Source organism: Epinephelus fuscoguttatus, linkage group LG7, assembly GCF_011397635.1.
Source record: "Epinephelus fuscoguttatus linkage group LG7, E.fuscoguttatus.final_Chr_v1".
NCBI lineage: Eukaryota > Metazoa > Chordata > Actinopteri > Perciformes > Serranidae > Epinephelus > Epinephelus fuscoguttatus.
Window position 1 is genome coordinate 43,789,515 of NC_064758.1, and position 21,454 is coordinate 43,810,968.

Consider the following 21,454-nt stretch of genomic DNA (forward strand, 5'->3'; position numbering starts at 1 on the left):
CCTCTCAGGGGTGTTGAATTAAGATGATTCTGTTTAAATTCAAATATCCTGATTGAAAATGGGGAGAGGGGAGGCCAGCAGCATTTGTCTTGTAATTACTGTATCATCGTTTACAGTAATATATGTATAAAAATGTGTCTTCTTCAAGCTCAGGTCCTCTACCAGAAGCTTGAGGGTTCTGGGCAGTATCTCAGCTGTTCCTAGGACTGCATTCTGGACAGAGTAGGGATGTCACGATACCAAAAATTCAGTAGGCGGTGCAGATACTAGTAAAATTACACAGTTCTCAATACCAAAGTCGATACCACGGTAAAAAAAAAAAAAAAAAAAAATCCTAAGCTCCCATGTACTTAAACAAGAAACACTCTATTAAAATATTTGCATATAAAATAAAATTTCTATCAACAGATTGATATTACTTATATTTTTTCTTTTTCTCTTTTTCTCTTTACCTATTTTTCATTGTTAAAAACATTGATCAACAACCGCAATAAACTCAATAATCTATTTAAATATTTACTATTTAAATCGGCTGACAGCGTTTAAGCCAACCCCAAGAATGAGTGGAATTTCGTTGGTTTCATTTATTGTTTGTCCTGTTCCAGTGCAAACGTAGTTTTTTGACATCTGTGATCCAGTTGTGGAAAAATCAGACGTCCCAGTACAATAAATCAAACGCACCCCAACGGCTGTGTTTCGCAAGTAGACGCACATGCGCTGTCACGTGCTGCTGAGAGTGAAATCCATGATCGTTAGCTCACACACAGGAGACCACCGGACTTGGAACGAGTTAAAGCAATTAATAAACAGACAAAGTGGTGTTTAAAACTGCATTGTTAGCAGATCTGTTTTCTGGCCTAAAGTGCAGCCGTGACTGGTTTTGAATGTGGGCTTTCGCAGGCAGCCGCTCTCTCCTCTTCTTTGTCACCCCCTCGCTCTGAATGTAGGCATGGACTGTAATGCTGTATGGCGTATACTGTCCCCATCAGTTCTGGAAGAGTCATAGCACCGATTCTTACGCTGGTATCGGTTCGTCCTGTTTTTCAAAAAATGAGTATCGCCGGGGTTTTTTCATCATGGAATCAAAAGGTATCGCGAGTATCGGTTTTCATGACATCACTAGGACAGAGACCTCAGATGTTGTACCTAGATTCTTCTGGAGCCACTCTCCCAGTTTAGGAGTCCCTGTCCACATCTGCTCCAGTTGATCCGTCAGCCCCTGGTACTTCTCAGTCTTATCACGCTCTTTCTTCCTGGTGTTACTGTCAGCTGCCACATCTACCACAGCTGCCCTCTTCTGCTTCTTGTCAGTCACCACTGTGTCTGGTTGGTTAGCTAGCAGCTGCTTGTAGGTCTGGAACTTGAAGTCCCACAGGATCTTAGCCCTGTTGTTCTCATCCACTTTAGGTGGTGTGTCCCATTGGGACTTGGGGACTTATAGTCCATATTCGGCACAGGTGGTCCTGTATAGTATCCCAGCCACTTGCTTGTGCCCAGGGTATGAAATTAACAAAATATTTTGGGGGCAATCTTGGCCACCCACGGTCTAAAAAATGGGGGCATTTTCAAAATGTTTGGGCGCCATCAAAAAATTGTAATTATGTTCTAACAATAAGCACATGAAAAGCAAAACCAGCTAAGATAGTGTCTTCACTCTTTAGTAGAAACCACTATAAATGAAATAAATGATGGGTTACATAAAGTTGTGGTTGCAAAATATCACTCAGATTTCCTATAATTCAGCCAGTTTAAATGTGATGATTTAACCATTAATCTACTGATAGCAGTACTAATGTTTCACCACATTACAGTTACTTTTACTGTTTAAAAGGCCAAATTACTATAAATTCCTTAGGTGCAATACTGAAGTAAGTTAATTTAAAATTTAACATTCATTCTACCTTAATTTGTCATTGTGTAGATACAGATTAATGGTTAATTTATACTTATGGTACAGCAAAGCCCCCTCCCCTTCTCTGTCAGATTACTCTCACGTAATCAGTGCAATCTCGTTGATTATGTCTGGAAAATAAGTTGTAGACGTGACGGTAAATTAATTTAATGAAAATAAAATTATATTTTAATGTCAGATTGTAATACTCTTAAAAATATAAATACATATAGTTGTTCGAAAACTTGGGGGCAATTTTGGCCCCTGGAACATGGCTTTTGGGGGCATTCTTGGATAAATTGCGGGCCAAATGGCTCATGGCCCTTGCTAATTTCTGACACTGCTTGTGCCTCTTGCTTTCCCAGCTTGCATCTTACATCCTGCTACTATGGGCTGGACTGTCTCAGGGGCCTCTTTGCACAGCCTGTACCTGGGGTCCTGTTTACTATGGTGGATCTCTACCTTTATGGATCTGGTGCTCAGGGTCTGTTCTTGTACTGCCATGATCAAGGCCTCTGTGCTGGCCTTCAGGCTGGCTTTTTCTAGGTGCTTGTAGGATTTCTTGATGTCAGCCACTTCCTCTATCTGCAAATGGTAGGGCTGCTCTCTTGCTCTCCCTCTGCCATTTTCCGCACACTGTTTTTGAAATCTTCCACAATCACCTGCCCCTCGCATTATTCGTAGTTCACCTACTTGACTGGCTCGTGGAGTGAATAGAGGAGGGGAGGGGCAGTATTGCATACGTGCAGTTTCCGTAGAAGACAAAATAACATCTCCAGGTGTCCGTTACCAAAAATTGTTTACCTTCGGTTTTGTAATCGCAATCACCAAACAATTAATTGCACAGCCTTAGCAAATGGCACAAGTTTGTTTGATATTCTTTTTATTATTCAAATTTTGGTCAATTTCCACAACAGTTGACACCTCACTTGAGCCAACAGGAGTTTCTATGTCCTCTCCACAGCCCACAATAGCCAACAGGGGCTTGTGTTGGAAGGGAGTCTACCTCATTCTTCAGGTTACAGAGCCAATCAGTAGCAGGCAGTTGGCCCAATGATTTATGAGTGTTGTAGTCAATGACACTCCTGACCTCGACTGCAGTTTTGCAACTGGTTATTGGCATCATAGAAATGTGTCTTCACAGCAGCTTCATCATGAAAACCATGTACCAAGAACTGCAAGATGTCTCCTGCTTATCATCATCATCATCACCATAATCATCATCCTAAGCACTGAAGTTTGTAAACCACAGAAAGAGAGAGAGGAGAGGAAAGGAAACATCAAATTGGGCAACTTCAGCTTCCTGACTGATTAGACAGACAGACAAATAGAGTGAAGTGACAGAGACAGTTCTCCTCCAGGTTCATGATTTTTCAACATCAGGATCAACTTCAGAATGAACATCCAACATGTTGTGCTCTTCTGCTTCTCATCAGGTGAGGACTGATATGAATTGAACCATTCAGCATCAGTTGTTAGTCAGTGATGTGTTTGATATTAGAAAGTATGGATATTGTAAAAATAAAAACAAACATGAAACTAGAAAAGTGCACTCAGAGTGCAGATCTGCTTACTACCAGAAGCTAATAAAGTACATGCCTCGTCTATTTTTGACAGAGCAACAGCACGTTGCACAAAGCAGATCGATTTCTCCTGCTAACAGGCACTGTATGTGAACTATAAATACAATGTAAATATGAAGATTAATGTATTTTTTATTACTAAAACACAGCCACAAATCTGTGATCAATGTCAATCACAATTGAACTTTTATTGATATTAGCTTTGTCTGTAGGCTACAGCCCAACAAAGGAGGAATGAACAATAGACACAATTATTGCCTTAAATTGCCTTTTTCTGTGAAATGTGCCATTTGAATAAATTTGCCCAAAACAGATGAAAAAACAAACCATCTACTTCGACTGCTTACTCATGGTAGAAGCATAAATATCAAGGAAAGATTACCATATCAAACTCTGCAAGTTTGCAAAATCAAGCAGGCAAAACGCTATGCCTCTGAAATGCTCCTGGTGTGGTGTGACGCCGTGCGGTGGAGGAATGTTGTTGGACCGCAGCCCAGCTTCGCCCAGTGGAATTGTCCCTCCTGGCTCCCCTACAGTCAAGATGGCGGCAAAGATAACAATTGACTCTTTTATCTCTCATTGGGCCTTACTCGACTGGATCATAACATATCTGTTATGGAATTATCCTGCAGATGTTCTGGTTAAAAGTGAGACTTAACTCGTGTATGGATGTCAGTTTTTGAGCCATGACAAAGGCCAAAACAGGCTTTAAGGTTTTTGTTATAGCTGAGAAGATTTCCAGAGAACTGCAACCCCTACTGGCCAGTTAGGGGGAGTAAGGAGTCAGCAGTCAATAACAGTCAGTAAAACCCATTTTTCAACAATTGTTCATCACTGCAACAATGAAAGGTCTTTGAGCATTCATAAATGTGCTCAAAAAACATTAAGCTGACTGGTCTAGTCGTTTCGAGATTAGCTGCGGACCAACTGATTCACATGCACACACACCTAGTGTAGATAAAAACAAGGGGGAATTGCCAGAGGCCCACCGCTGCGATGATATCATGCTACTTTGGTCACAATAAAATATTACTGCGATATTAAATGTATTTGGATATGCTGAGTATTGTGGTAACATACGCTGCAATATTAACATTAGCATTAGCATTAGCATTAACTTTTTTCATCTGTAGATTTAGGAAAAACTTTGTCAAAATCTGTTTTTTACCTAATAAGATAAAGTTTTTGGTCTGTTCATCTCACTCTAGTCATTTTACAGCAGCAGCATGTATCTAGTGGACTGAAAAGGCAATTGATTTTATTATTTTATCGGGCTACCAGAAGTTTAATTTGAATTTGCAATATTAAAAGCTTATACTTGGCTGTGTCTGTGTATTGATTAAAAAAATTGCCAGGCAAGACATCGCTGTACTATGCTTTATCCATTTTTTCCCTCACCCCTAATAAAAGCATATGTTGCCCAGAGGCAACATACGTCTAGAGCTCTCCCACTGCAGCTGCAAGGACAACAACAGCTGCTGCAAAGTCAGTGAAAAGTTGATCTTTGCTAATGGCTGCCTCTGTATCATCTCTGCTTCTCTGTGAAGTGATGGATTAGCCTTCATTAATCTACAGTCTGTTTCACAGTTAGTCTGTTTCAAAGAAAGCACTAACCATTAATGTCCATGTTTTCTACAGCACTGTGTGGTGGGAACACTGGGCTCGTCAGTGCCAAACTCAACATTTACACAGGAGCTGAAGGAGGAACTGGTTCGATTAGTTGCCACTTGACTCTGACTGGAAACATGAAGTTCTTCTGTAGGAACGAATGTAAAGGAGAGGATATTCTCATTAGAACAGATGATGTCACAGCTCAGAACGGCAGATACAGCATTGCATACAGCAACGGATCTTCTGGAATAGGAATTCTGACTGTGACCATCACACGTCTGACCAAGTCTGATGCAGGACGGTACAGGTGTGGTTTAGGCAAAACTTTGGGTTCATATTTATACCAGGACTTTGGACTCAGAGTTTCAGATGGTAAGTTTCTACTGAAAGTTATTGAACCTCATATATTTTGTGTATTCAGTATATTTTGTGTTTTCTTAAGTGTAGGAATTAAAATTAAATTGTGATAAGAGTGTGAGTTGTAGTTAAAGGATAACAACCAGGTTGAAAAATACCAAACTTATCCTTTAATGTATGAACACTCATTTTATTGATGTTTGATTAAATCATTCCTCCACCAGTCACAGACTGTGGTTAAACTGGGCAGCTCCCGATGTGACTCAGTGTGTCCGTGTTAATGTGAAGCAGGAAATGCTCTAATCAGACTGCAGCATCTTACAGGAAGTACAGATAGTAACCAATGATTGTTTATTTTCAGTGGGACTGTTGGATGTAGAGTCTGGCTTTCACTACACAAAGACTGAAGGAGAAGAAGTCACTCAAGGATGCGGCAATAGTGCCTACAGAAGTTGGAAGTTCTTTTGTAAGGATGAATGTAAAAAACAAGACGACGTTCTCATCGAAACAGATGGCAACAGAACTCAAAGTGGCAGATACAGCATCGAATATACAGAAGGATCTCCATATGAACTGCGTGTGACCATCTCACAGGTGACCAAGTTGGACACTGGACGGTACCGGTGTGGTTATGGCAGAGCTTTCTCCCCAGAGGTCTACGTGTTGTTTCCGATCATTGTCATAGATGGTGAGTTTGTAATGAAAATTATGATAATGTTTCTTCATAATCCACATCTTGTTCACTGCATCAATCAGTTTTCACAGTAAAAAAAACAAACAAACGATTATTAAAATATGTCTTGTTTTTGCTTAAAATTCCAAAAATGTAGTGGGTGGAAACAATATGACAGATACAAAGATGCTCTTTGTGACTTGTGACATCAAGAGGAGGGTTGAGGTTGTCAGAGAGTTACAAGGACTGCTGGTACGGGCGCAAAGGCGTTAAAATAGATGCAGCTGGTTTTTAACCACCAAGTAATATTTCATGAATATATTGATATTGATTGATTAAAAAAGTACCGTAATGTTGTGTATTTTACCTGCAAATGCTCCGCATGCAGTCTACATGTCCACTTTAATTAATTAAGTATATATAGGTAGAGTCATTAAATCACCTGCAGCCTTTTCTGTATCTTTAATAACTTTAGATAATGTAGACAGAGATGCTGTCTCTGTTTCCTGGAAGGATCAGGGTGGTGGAGTTATGGCAGTACATTGGCAGAAATGGAATATACTCTAACAAGTCTGTTTTATTTAGTATATAATCACCTTAAAATAAGAATCATTGTGTTTTTCTTACCTTAGAATGAGAATAGAATATCTATGTAGGGAGCAGACCCTTGTTTACTTGGAGATCGCCATGATCACTGCCATGTTTCTGCAGTAGCCCAGAACAGACAAACCAAACACTGGCTGTAGAAAGGTTCATGGCGTTTACACATTTTCACCTCAGCCACCATAGCTTGAAACTCATCTGCAACAAGCAGTGTCTCCTGCTAAACATCCTGTACAATGAACACTGAAGGAATTCTACACATAACGTGACATCAAACAAACAGTTAAAACAACAGTTTCCTCCTGAAATGCAGGCGAAACGTTGTGAAAAAAAGTCGGTCGGGAGTGTTTTCACCAGGAGTAGTGGGCCTAGAATTAGCTTAACGTTGAAACCTGTTTAATTTGAGTACAAGGCTGAAGAACAACAACATCACTGAGTACAAAACTATCAGTTCTTCTTTCTTTCATAAATCACAATATTACAAACACATCCTGGGTTGAGGTTGGCTAAGGCAGGGCAGTACTGAGCATCAGCGGAGCCGATACGTTTCAGTTCTAGTCAATGTGTGTGCTTCCACTGGCTGCGGCTGTGCTGCCTTCCGGCTCCGTCACAGCTGTGGCGCTCCGGAGCCCTCCACAACAGATACGCAGCAATTCCGCACAGAGCAGATCGTGCGGGGCAGGAAGTCGTGCACAGAAACAAAATAAAACATCCGGTTAATTTTCAAAATAAAATACACAGTGTTCACGGCTGATCATATTTCCCTGCACTACACCTTGAAAACATCATAATGGGCAGAGGCAGGCCTGAAGTCAACAGGTCAGAGATTTCCAGACGTCATTTCACCCCGTTGACACCATGGACGAGGAGATGTTAATCATGGAGGTGCACCGAGATGTCTTCCTACTCCTCTGGTTTTATGGTTCTGTTTATAGAAACGATATCTTGTTATATCGCGCGACTATGCGTGAATTCACAAGATCTCGTGGGTCCTCGTGACTCCCGCTGTCCTGCGGCGCTGCACCGCTCCGCAGCAAACGCAGCCGGTGGGTGTTGACGGACTGCGGAGCACACAGCAGAAAATCAGCGCAGCCGTTCCGCAATGGACACGCATCCAGTGGAATTCCAGCGTAACGCACCAGTGAAACAGTGGAGGTGGCAGCGGGCCGACCCCTTTTCCTGGCCAGGAAGCGGTGGACATTAATCTCACAATGGCCATTTTGATGTTAACCATGCATAACGTAACTAACATGATAGATTTCTATTTCCCAACCTCACAGAGAGGTACTGTATTATCATCTGACATTCTTCGAAACATGTTGGCTTAATAGCTGTGGCGAACATACACTTCTATTGGCATTGTCAGCACAGAGGGTTACTTACCCAAGGCTGGTAAATTAGCTAGTTAAGTTACTTAGCTCTTGGGCAGTCTGTAATTAACTGCACAGTAAGCCATAATATTGATTCAATATTTTCATGAAAAACTCTCCCAAAGGCACCCACACCACAAACACAGCCAAGATGTCATGTTCAGTGACCAGTGACAGTCAACTGTCTCCACCACCACTGTTCACCTTTATAATGATGAAGTTTCCTAAATTTATTCAGCAGAAAACAATAATATTTATAGTGGTGTTTAATTCAACAAACCTACTTCAAATATTTCTAAACATTAACTCTGTTATAATACTCAACACTGCATTTTATTTATTTATTTGTACTGTTGATACTATTAATGCGATCTATGCTATAAACTGTGTCTGTTCATCTTATTTCTCTCATCAGGATTCATCTGTGTCTTTTGTGATTCACAATCTGATTGTTTTATTGTGTTTTTGTTTTTCACAGCTCCAACCACTTCAAGCCCAAACTGGAGTCCTCCACCTTCCTCAGCGTCTGTCCCATCAGCCCCAACACCAATAACAAGCTCCAGTGCAGGAAGTTTCACACCTTCACCAGTTTTCCCTGCAACCACCAACCAGCTCACAAGTACAACATCATCATTTATTAAGTACTGCAGAGAATAACACTTTACACATCACACACGTTAAAGTTGAAATGAAAGACACCTTTTTAACCTTTTTAGATACCATGCCTGGCCGCCTTGTGCATATATTTAACAATCTGTGACTTTGTTTTTACAAAAAAAAAAAATCAATTTCTTCATAGTCTTATATCAAAATCCAATCATATTTTTGACCTTACAGAAGCTTGTACCTACAAATGATATCATGACATCCATGCATCAATCAGTCTCTCTTCAATGCCTCTTGCAGCAGCTGTAGACTTAGAAAAAATAATTTAATTCACCAGGCCGTCTGCCAGCAACTTTTAAGGTGGAAATTTTACTTGAAATGTTGCTTAACTCATGAGTTGACGACATTAGTCCATCAACACAGCTTCAATTTCAATATGATAACTCTAATAATAATGATAATAATAATAATAATAATACATTTCATTTATAAGTGCCTTTCAGAACACTCAAGGACACTGTACAGCAATAAAATAAAACAATAAAAGCACAGATAAAAGCTACACAGAATGAAATGGAACAATGCAGTTACAGAGAGTATGATATCTTGAACAGGCGGGTTTTGAGTCTAGATTTGAACAGTGGAAAAGAGTCGATGTTACGGATGTCCGGTGGGAGTGAGTTCCAGAGTTGGGGAGCAGAGTGACTGAAGGCTCTGCTCCCCATGGTACTGAGGCGGGTGGAGGGCACAGAGAGGTGGATGGAGGAGAAGGATCTGAGGGAGCGGGAGGAGGTGGCAGTGTGGAGGAGATCCGACAAATAAGGAGGGGCGAGGTTATGGATGGCCTTGAAGGTATACAGAAGGATTTTGTAATCAATTCTGTGTTTAACCTGGGAGCCAGTGGAGATGCTGTAGGTTTTTTGAGGGAGACCGAAGAGGAGAGAGTTACAGTAATCAATGCAGGAAGTGACGAGGCTGTGAACAAGGATCGAAGTGGTGTGGGAGCTGAGGGAGGGGCGGAGATGATTTATGTTGCATACTCTGATGACTCTTTGTTTTTATTGTCGCTCTTGGATGACACAGACTTTTAGTAATGAGTGGATCTTCAGGCGTTCATAAAATTAATATAAATTTCAACCAGATTATGTGAACTGTATATATTCTAGGGGTGTAACAGTACACAAAAATCACGGTTCGGTACGTACCTCGGTACAGTAATGGAAAAAAATAGACAACTATTAAATATCTTTTACTTATTGGTAACCTTATTAAAACGTACCACCACAGCAGTTAACTCTTTTTACACAATTTTTGAATGAAACAAATATATATAAAATCCTGCTTTTTCACATTGTTTGAATGAAAATAGAAATATAAAAGTGAAAAATAAAATCCTGCTGTTTTTTTTTTAACACATTTTTTGAATGAAAAATATAAATATAAATTTCTGCTTAAACAATTTTACTCAAATAAAATAAAAAGTATAGTGCAGCTGGTCAGCTTTAAAGCCTGCTCAGATTCAGTTTTACTAGGAACTTACTTAGCTTTCCCACAAGTGCAGTGAACAAAACATGCTTATATCTAAAGTGCAGCTTAAACAATTTTACTCAACTCCAATGGCGTTGGTTATTTCTTTAGCACGATGGTCAGGGAAACGCTCTTTCTTTTTAAACGACGACGATATCGTAGTTTGTACCAGATTGCTTTTTCTAGTCGTGCCGGTTAACGTTCAAACTCGGGTGGTGTCGCTTTAGATGCGTTAGCATGTTAGACGTGTTTCCAAGTACATACCCGACCGCTGTTCTGCAGTGTCGGCACACTTGTCCATTTGTTTATTTCCATCGTCGTATTTTACCCTGAAACCAAAGTGTTCCCAAACAGAGGACTTAAGGTTTGCGGGTGGGTCTTCAGGTTCGTCAGGCTCACTTGCCATATTGTCAAAATGCGAGAATGCACTGCACAAAGTGAAGGTGGAGATTTACGGTCGAACTCGGTCCGTCACTCAATTATGTCCGTCAGGGAACTAGATATTTTAAATGGTTCGGCTTGCAAAAAAGGAATTAAAATAAAACAAAATAAATTAAAATAATATCCTGCGCCCAATAATTCGGTACAGTGTCATGCCGAACTGAAAGTTCGACACAAATACACATACTGTTACGGCCCTAATATATTCTAATCCTCACTTAGAGAAAACAAAACACTAAACCCCTGAGCTTGCCTGAGAAGGACTAAATGCACAAAGCTGCTATTTTTAGATATCCCATGGAGAGAGACTCTCACTGCAGCCTGTTCTATTTTGTTCTGAAAATGTCGGCGTGCAGCCTCGTTCTGTGGACGATAAACCAGGTGCAGACTTCCATCTGTGTCACAGGTGAAGTGGAAATACAGTGAAAGCTTGACAGACCATTGAGTGACAACAATTCCGCCCACATGTAAGAGTAGGCCTACTGTCTGCAATGGAAACGCTTAACCAAGCCAGAGTCTAGATACATGTCTGATGTTGCACTGTCAGGGCCTAACTGTTGACAAGCCCATTTACCATTTATCTTATTGGATCGGTTTAAAGTATTTCAAATGTTCAATACTTTTTTTGTCTCATAAGGTTTCTGACCAATAATAAAATAACTTCTTTCAAATTCCTTTCTCCCCTTTTCCCCACTCGCGCTCTGTCTTTCACCCAGTGTACATCTTTCCTCTGGTTGTGTGTGTGCTCATGGTGGCGGTGCTGTCGGCTCTTGTAATGCTGCTCCTCTACAAACAGAAGACAATGACTTCAAACGGCACGAACGTGGAGGTGACTTTCTTTAACCCTATCTATATCTGTTTAGTCTTTCTCTGGGCTTCTCTGATGGCCACTAATACCAAACAACTGTTAAGGACTGTAAAATTAAGTGGTGTATTGAAGCTGCAGTAGTAGACTTTAGGAGGGCAGAAAAGACATCAAAACAAAAAACTGGATTACATGACCACAGTGCTTTATTTGAGTACAAATAAGAAAAGAAAAGGTCTTGGCAAATAAACAGTTGTTTTAATTTTCAGTGTGTTACCTATGAGAACCATCCGCCAGCCTCTACATATCAAGACTCCGTCTACCAGAGCCTGGATCCAGCCAGCAGGGATCATGACCAAATCTACGCTATACAACACGAGACTGTTTGAATTCAGACCAGAGGGGTCTACGACGAACCAAAATAAGCATGTTAGGGAGGTATGTTGACCTTAAAGCCAGAGTTGTCAATGTTACGAAGATTGCACAGTATTGACATCAGTAGTAGGTTGGATGTGACTGTTTTTTCATATTGCTCTTTGTACTGCAGTGCTAGCTCAACTGACTACGTTGCTGTATTGAGGCCTCCTAACCCCTACATCTGTATCTCCTCACAGCAAATGCTTTTTGTTCTGTAGGTCATTTCTCACAAACATACCTGTAAAGACGAAAATAAAACAGTGTATATTTGCAGTTCACAGAGTGTAAATACTGAGCTATTATGTGGCAGAGAAACATATGTTAAATAAGTTGGTAAATTTACTGTAGCAGAACGTCAGGGAAAACAGTAATCCTGGTTCCTGATGTTATCACTTTCTCCCAAATTTTGTTTTGCTGTACATGAAGGGTTATGGAGAGTTTCTTTAAGAAACCAGTTATTTGGTAGGTTTTCACCATTAATGTCTCTCTTCTGCTGATTCAACTGGCTGCGGTCACTGTGTCTCACTGTGGAGACTGCGACAGCGGTCCTCTTTGCCCATTTATTAGATCAGCAAGGAGTTAGGCATTGCTAAGATGGCGATGCTTGAGACTTCCACTGAGCTTCAAAAGGTCTTTTTTAGAAACCTTGGGAGTGTTTCTGCAGAGCCTACATTCATTATTTTTACTGTCTGCTAGGTTCAAAGTATTTCTGCCTGGCCCTCCATATCACTGAAAATCTCTGTTACAAAGTCCTAGTGTATGTTGGGTGGCTGCTGCTCCTTAGCAGCTCCAGACACACTGCCACTAGTTTAGTGTTGCACGGTATACTGGTACCAACCACGGTACATATCATACCATAATGTTGGAGTACCGTAGTACCACGGTACCTCATGGTACACTACTGTGGGATAAGTTCAAAGTCCAATCACAAGAGGGTGAGTGTGATTTTGGAGATGCTCCTTAATTGACAGAAAGAGGACTGAATAACACTTGTCATTTGTTTTCAAAGGTGAGGTCACTGTCAAATATCACACCAAGGGTTTTGGCTGCAGACTTCAGATTTTCAGATGAAAGGCCAAGATGGTTTTGTAAAGTAGTCTGACTGCAGTACATGTCATAAAGTGTGTGTGCGTAAATATACAGTATATAGCTGGTGTAGCTGGTGCTTGGCTCCCCTGGTATTACTATGTATTGGGCCATGTGCCTATTCATCTTAGCCGCTATGATGCCTGACAGGAGCTTCCATGTTTGCTGCTCTTTGTTTATTTTAATGTGTGACGTTAGACCTGTGGCTGCTGAAAGAGCTCTTTGTTTTGAACAGCGTACTGTACCGCGGTATCATTTGACTTCATGCAAAGTGGCCACAGGCAACATGTTTTTCTTTATTCAAATGTAATTATTTTTGGGATCATAAACTCACACTGTGGTCTGTTTGTTCAGGTGCACCAAACGTCTGGGTCAGAAAACAGGTCCGCTGAGACTCCATGATGAACGACTGAATGCTGATGGTGATGAACCTGTCAGTTTATTAGTTTATGATCTGCTTTCACAGGTTGTGTCCCTTTGAAGGGCCAGTGTCCCGTGTTCAGGATGATCTCTGGCTTTCATCACAGACAAAGAAAATTACTTTTTAATTTAAAATTAAAATAATAAACTTGTTATGGTGAACTCACACAGTAAAGGCTTTTGTGCACCATGTATGTATTTTTAATATGCCATCTGATAAAAATCGTTCTTCGATCTTGCTGAGTCCGATGTGATTTATTGTTCTATCCACTGTGATAATCTGGAACACGAGTCAAAATGAAAAGACACATTTGCTCCCTTGTTTCTCTCCACTGGAGTTACCTTCCTATAGGCTGTCAAGCTTTCAACTTCTCTGTGTCGCTAGGATCAGAGTCAGACCTCTGCTCCCTGTCGCTCTCAGTTACTCAACCCTGACTAAAATATGCATAAAGTATTTCCTGAATTCACGTCTTATTACAGCATCACTGACTACGTTCATAATAATTCTGCTCTAACTAGTCTTCTGACTTTGTGCAGGTTGTGTCTCATCAATACTTCAACAATAATGCACAAACTACCGCATGCTTTACTGCTTTGCTTTTTACTCTGTCAGTTCAAATCTTTCATGAGATGATCACAAAGTAACAATAATAGATTTATGATTCAAGCAATTCATACCAATGTTTGAGTAGAAGAAAAGCATCACATTTATTTGTAGGAAGTTGATAACATTATAGCAAAGATTCTATTATAGGTTCAAGATTTGTTGCTCTGTGTATTTGAAAATGGAATTCAATTCTCCTCTAGAAGTATAACATTGCTTGTCCTACATTTTGTTTTTTTCAGTGTGACACACTGAAAAAGACTTTCCGTCGAAACGTCTGTTTCTGGTAACGCCACCCAAGTTGGTTTATTAAATTTACCAAAAGGACATTTGTGAGTGCTGGCTTCTTTTCTTTTTTTTCTGCTGCTTTTGGCCGTGCACCTGTTGAGTGGATTTATTTTGAGAGTGCTTGCTTCTTTCCTACGTGATTCTACATTTTGTTTTTGCCATGTAAGAAATTTGTTGGTGGGCATAAAATGCTGAGTGGCAAATGCACTCACACCACTAAATCAGGCTGCTTCTGTGTCATTTATTTGCTTCTAAGTTATATCAAGTATGGGTGGGGGAAAAAATCAATACAGAATAGTATCACAATATTTTGCATGGCAATACTGGATGAACAGGGAACAGGTGAAGGTGAAGAGGGAGCTGAGCCAGAAGGTGAAGCTGTCAATTTACTGGTCCATCTAAGTTCCAACCCTCACCTATGGTCATGAGCTCTGGGTAGTGACCAAAAGAATGAGATCGCGGATACAAGCGGCTGAAATGAGTTTCTTCTGTGGGGTGTCTGGGCTCAGCCTTAGGGATAGGGGGAGGAGCTTGGACATCCGGAGGGAGCTCGGAGTAGAGCCGCTGCTCCTTTGCGTCGTAAGGGGTCAGTTGAGGTGGTTTGGGCATCTGATCAGGATCCTCCTGGGCGCCTCCTGCTGGAGGCGTTTTGGGCACATCCCACTGGTAGGAGGCCCCGGGGCAGACCCAGAACATGCTGGAGGGATTATATATCGTATCTGGCCTAGGAACACCTCGGGGTCCTCCAGGAGGAGCCGGAAAGCATTGCTGGGGAGAGGGACATCTGGGGTGCTTTGCTTGGCCTGCTGCCCCCACAACCCGGCCTAAGATAAGTGGATGAAAATGGATGGATGGATGGATACTGGATCAGTACAGGGATGCAGTATCGATTCTTTCATTATATAAATTCATAATATTGGAACTACAAATTAAACTTTGGTAGAATACTAAAATAATAAAATCTGTTGCATTTTCGGTCCACTAGATACAAGCCTAAGAATAAATGTTGGTGTATTACTGTAACATGGAGAGCAGACAGCCTCAAAGCTGAGAAAACAAGTTGCACGAGTTGTTTGGACAAAATGATGAAAAAATTACATCTTCTTTTCCTGTTACAGTTCTGCAGAAGATCACAAAGTGTTGACAAATATCACTTCCTCTGTGGATGGAAAGTTCTTACTCTATCTTTAAGGTATATCTGATAAACATCAACACCAATGTCACATTCAGATGCACATCAGCACAGGATCAGGGCTGAATTAAACTGGTTCTTTCTTCATTACATTGTGTATTTTGAGTTGTTATATCTATATTATTTTCATCTGTTCATGTTGAAATCTCATTTCTGATCAGCCATGTGTGTTTTAAAGGTGACAAATAAATAAAAGCTCACTGTTTCAGTGCTTATGCGCGTACATTTAGGTATCTGGAGTACAAACTGGCCACAAACTGTGAAATAAGACAACCCAGTGATTTTGATTTTTCTGTGGGCCGCCTCGGTCAGAAAACTCAGCCATGAGTTTTTCCATTTTTATGTTGTTAATGGTTTATTTTGCAAGTCAGCCTGTTAAAGGTAACGTTAGCATGTTGCACGAGTAATGCCGCTAGCTTTGATAGACTATAAATAATGGATGTAGTTACAGACAGCCTGTCACTCAAGCAGCTGCACCCTTAAAGTGACACTTACCTTTCTGGATATTTTACGCTTTTATTTGTTTAGGTTAAAATGCTGTTAATAAGCTGATGGCACACTAAAATGTAAGTGAATTCCACCAGAGATAAAAACTCTTAATTGTACCATTCTCATCAGGTTCTTAGAAAACTCCAAGCATCCTGCCTGTCTTCCCCATATGGAGGCCTCCGACTGACATAACTGCTCACGTAAGTTGAAATTAGCTACGGAAATCAAAACTGTTTTTTGTACCAGACTGTAAACATTTTAACATTGATGTCTATGGGGACTTACTCTGTTTGGAATCCAGCCTCAAGTGGTCTTTAGATGAACTGCAGTTTTTGGCAGTTTCACATCTGCCTCATTTTTCAGTCCTGCAGGTTGCCACATGGTTACCAGGCTGGAAAAACAGTTATGGAGTTAACCTGGCTCAATTGCCATGATAACTAGAGTAGTCTTGTCACGTAAGTAAGTCATTTTCTTTGTCTGTGATGAAAGCCAGAGATCATCCTGAACACGGGACACTGGCCCTTTAAAGGGACACAACCTGTGAAAGCAGATCATAAACTAATAAACTGACAGGTTCATCACCATCAGCATTCAGTCGTTCATCATGGAGTCTTAGCGGACCTGTTTTCTGACCCAGACGTTTGGTGCACCTGAACAAACAGACCACAGTGTGAGTTTATGATCCCAAAAATTACATTTAAATAAAGAAGAACATGTTGCCTGTGGCCACTTTGCATGAAGTCAAATGATACCGCGGTACAGTACGCTGTTCAAAACAAAGAGCTCTTTCAGCAGCCACAGGTCTAACGTCACACATTAAAATAAACAAAGAGCAGCAAACAGAGATGGATACAGTACAACATGGAAGCTCCTGTCAGGCATCATAGCGGCTAAGATGAATAGGCACATGGCCCAATACATAGTAATACCAGGGGAGCCAAGCACCAGCTACACCAGCTATATACTGTATATTTACGCACACACACTTTATGACATGTACTGCAGTCAGACTACTTTACAAAACCATCTTGGCCTTTCATCTGAAAATCTGAAGTCTGCAGCCAAAACCCTTGGCGTGATATTTGACAGTGACCTCACCTTTGAAAACAAATGACAAGTGTTGTTCAGTCCTCTTTCTATCAATAAAGGAGCATCTCCAAAATCAGGTTCTTTCTCTTGTGGCTCGATCTTGAGAAGGTCAGCCCTGGTCACCCATGGAGATTAGACGCATGCTCCTTAACATGTTAAGAATGCCAGTGTAAGCACCATAGCATGATGGTGTGAGCATTTAGCCCAATAACAAACTCCTCTTAATTCATGAATGAATAAGTTCTGTCATATCCTCTATCACTGCCTTAAAATGACTAACGATCATTCACTACAGATTGTGGTCAGTATTTGTCTGTCGCTGTGGTCCAACAAAATGTCGTCAAACATGTTTCTGAAAAAGGGGAACATCCCTGAACAAACACACCGCATCATCTCCATGAGCTTATGAATAATTAAATTCAAGTTTGTGCGTTGTCAAAGAATTGTTGTCTGGAGCCACTTTGCATGAAGTCAAATGATACGGAGGTACTGTACTCTGCTCAATTTAACAATGAGCCATTTCAGCAGCCGCCTGTCTCAAGTTACACATTAAGATAAACAAAGAGCAGCAAACAAAGATGGACACAGTTCTGCTCATTATGGCAGGTAAGTGTTTTATAACTGTTTATATTCTTTTCTGACAGTACACCGAGAAATCCTCGAGGCTACCAAGCTAACAAATGTCATGATGCACTATAATAATTGATGTACGGACTAATGCAGACTGAATACACACATTCTTCACACGGCTGGATAAAGACCGACAGTACCGAGGCCTCAGGTCTGACAGTTCTGCCACCATCACCATGTCGGCCACTTGCACTGAAATATTTCTGTTTCTCCAGACTTCATGTGTTTATATTATGTGCTTACAGAATCAGCAGTAAAACGTCTCGTGTGACGCTGATCTGATTTTATAACATTATTAGATCGTTAATACTGAAGCTTCAGTGTTAGAGCAAGTTTTAATTTCTTTATACACAGTTAGCTAGTTTAGTTCAGTGGGTACCAACCTAGGGGTTGGGTCCCTGCAAAGGGCCGCCAGATAAATCTGAGGGCTCATGAGATCATTCATCAACTTATTCTGATGCATACATTTGTAATGATTTATGGGACTTTAATCTTTGTTTGTTTGCGAAGTACTGGATAGTTGAAATGAAACAAAAGTTTAGAGGAGAAATGTCTTTTTGATAATAATCTGCTTTAATATAGGATGAAATAATGTTTACATTTGTCATGTTTTTAAGGTAAAATCTGAAAAAAAAACAACTGCAGTGTAAAATGTAATGGGGTAGAAGTATAAAGTTGGTTACATTCCACAACTGATGTTACTACAAAGACATGTCTGAATACACTCTGATGTGACGTGACAAAGTGAAGAGATATAAAAAGTTATCTGTAGTCTGAATCTGATCACTATGCATGTGTGTCACTACAGGGCTGTGTGCTGTCTCATCACATGCTGAACGTCAGTATCATTTTGTTTATGACCTGAAGACCTGGACTGAAGCACCAAGTTACTGCAGAGAGAATTACACAGACCTGGCTACTATCGACAACATGGAGGACGTGAACACCCTGATCTAGTCAATCAGTTGTTGACTAGAGATGATACACCTAATCAACAACTCTCTGTACTTCTGATCTGTAACGTCGACAGGAAGTGACCACCCTGAGACGGTGTATCATCTCTAGTCAACAACTCTCTGTGCTTCTGATCTGTAACGTTGACAGGAAGTGACCACCATGAGACGGTTTATCATCTCTAGTCAACAACTCTCTGTACTTCTGATCTGTAATGTTGACAGGAAGTGACCACCATGAGACGGTGTATCATCTCTAGTCAACAACTCTCTGTACTTCTGATCTGTAATGTTGACAGGAAGTGCTCACCATGAGATGGCGTATCATCTCTAGTCAACAACTCTCTGTACTTCTGATCTGTAACGTTGACAGGAAGTGACCACCATGAGACGGTGTATCATCTCTAGTCAACAACTCTCTGTACTTCTGATCTGTAACGTTGACAGGAAGTGACCACCATGAGACGGCGTATCATCTCTAGTCAACAACTCTCTGTACTTCTGATCTGTAACGTCGACAGGAAGTGACCACCATGAGACGGTGTATCATCTCTAGTCAACAACTCTCTGTACTTCTGATCTGTAACGTTGACAGGAAGTGACCACCATGAGACGGCGTATCATCTCTAGTCAACAACTCTCTGTACTTCTGATCTGTAACGTTGACAGGAAGTTGACAGCAGATTAATCTACTATTGCTCCACCTCGACCAAGTACCAGAGTCAAAAGCTGCTGTAACATTCATGCATGAGTAATAATGATCTCATAAATTATATAATAGTATGCAGGATGTATCATACCAAATGCTCTCAATGAGCCATTTCTCTGCATTGACTGTTTTTACTTTGATACTTAAAGTGCATTTTATGATTATAATTAAATACTTTTATTAATGTAGCATTTTCAATGCAGGACTTCGTTCGAAAGTATTTTAACAGTGTGGTGTTGGTACTTTTACTTATTACATTATCTTCCATAGACCATGTACAAAAACCATTCCTCTCACACAGAGAGAAGAGATGCATTGTACTAAATGTAGCCACAGGCTCGTTTCCAGTGAAGAAAGTAAAGGATTTGGATACTTCCTCTTTCTGCTGGTTTGACCAGTCCGACTTTATGCAAACACAAAATGATTTGAATGTTAGAAATGACTCAGAAGAGGAACTTGCTGAAAGCAGTGTCAACATCTACATGCCATTATGTATGTAACTAGAGGTGTATCAAAGAAGAAGCATAATAGTCATGTTGTTAAACGTTCTGTTTCACTATCTTTTAATGTTCAGCCATGTTGGCAGCGTGGCTCAATGGATGCCAGAGTTGGCCGGTCTTTGGTCCACACTGATATATCTCAGCAACTATTGGATGGTTTGCTGTGCTTTGGTATGAAATTCATGAACCTCAGAGGATGAACCCAACTGACTTTGGTGAATTCCTGACCTTCTCCTCTAGCGCCACCGTGGGGTTGGCCTTTGTGGTTCACACTGAAATATCTTGATAACAATACGATCACATGCCATGAATTTTACCACAGATATTCAAGGTTCCAGGAGGATACATTCAAACAACTAAGGTAATCCTCTAATCTCTTGAATCAGATATCTGCATGCAGAATCTGTAGGCAGCAGTACAAGATTTTGGCATCAGATACATTCTGGTTTCCATGTGCATTCCAAGCAGTGTTGACCAATCACGTTTTAGCAGGCTTTGGTTCGCTGCAAGTAAACAGTTCATCTGGAGAGTAAGGAGGCAGAAAGCATGGGCCGAAATGCTGTCTTGGAACCCTTCAGCTGATGTCTGACAATTAATATCTGTCAGCGTTTGATTAATCTGCATTCTGTTCTTACTGGTTTTAACAGACAGCATCACATCACCCCAATCCTGGCTTCCCTCCACTGGCTCCCTGTGCGTTTTAGAATTGATTTTGATATTTTACTGATCACTTTTAAAGCCCGTCTGAGTCTGCTCCCAAGTTACATAGCAGAAATGTGTACCTCATATGAGCCAGTGCACAGCCTTAGATCCTCGGGCAGGGCCCTCCTGGCCGTTCCAAAGTCGAGACTTAAATCTAAAGGCAACCGCGCTTTTTCCACCAGGACCCCTCGACTTTGGATCGACCTGCCTGAGGAGATAAGGCTTGCAGAATGAGTAACATCTTTTAAATCTCTTCTTAAAACCCATTTTTATAGACTTGCCTTTATGTGATGTCGTCTTTTCATTTATTCTTTTTATTTATTTCATTCTATTCCTTTTAATTGTTTATTCTTTGTTATTCTATTGTCATTATGCAATGTTGTCTTTTTATCCTTCTATTCTTTTGTTTCTAAGTATTTAGAAATAATAGTTTTATTGCCTTTATTGTTCTTACGTATCTCTTTTATCATTCTGTCTGTGTTTTGCTTTACTTCACCTCAATTTTAGCTTAATTTTGTCTTGCTTTTGTTTGCCCTCACTGTTTTGACTCTCTGGGCTCTAGTTTCCCGGCGCGGTGCAGGATGGCGAACCCTGCGCAGAGCTAGTTTCGAGCAGCGCAACCCAAGGTGCTCTCAGTTTCTTAGTTTGGCAGACAGAGGTGTGCTGAGATGGGTGTGGCGGCGCAGCAGGAGGAGGTGTCGACAGATCCAGCTTGGCGCAGTGACAGTTTCGTGCCAAAAGGCTTCGCCAAAGGTGCGCTAAAAGCTCGCCAGCTGAAACCAGGTCTACTGTCAGAGCAGGCGGAGCGCATCCGGTGTAAGCTGAAGTTTGGCTGACCGGCGGACAGTGCGCACGTCACCAAAACCTCACAGGCAGGTTTCCAGAATATCAGGCACATTAACAATGCA

At 40.8% G+C, this 21,454-nt stretch overlaps 1 protein-coding gene across 3 annotated transcripts in view; it reads left to right on the forward strand.

The window, feature by feature from the left end:
- The window catches only part of LOC125892268 (polymeric immunoglobulin receptor-like), a 37,176-nt gene extending 23,581 nt beyond the window's left edge, over positions 1–13,595 (forward strand). The window contains exons 1-7 of one of the 3 annotated variants that reach the window (XM_049582183.1): positions 3,218–3,327; positions 5,113–5,457; positions 5,804–6,130; positions 8,567–8,707; positions 11,379–11,491; positions 11,737–11,905; positions 13,325–13,595. In XM_049582183.1, coding sequence (XP_049438140.1) covers positions 3,288–3,327; positions 5,113–5,457; positions 5,804–6,130; positions 8,567–8,707; positions 11,379–11,491; positions 11,737–11,856 — 1,086 coding nt within the window. In that variant the 5' untranslated portion in view covers positions 3,218–3,287 and the 3' untranslated portion in view covers positions 11,857–11,905; positions 13,325–13,595. Of the gene's footprint in view, positions 1–3,217; positions 3,328–4,186; positions 4,274–5,112; positions 5,458–5,803; positions 6,131–8,566; positions 8,708–11,378; positions 11,492–11,736; positions 11,906–13,324 lie in introns of those variants that run through there. The other 2 variants (XM_049582185.1, XM_049582184.1) reach the window with 2 other exon arrangements.
- Positions 13,596–21,454: the final 7,859 nt, after the last annotated feature.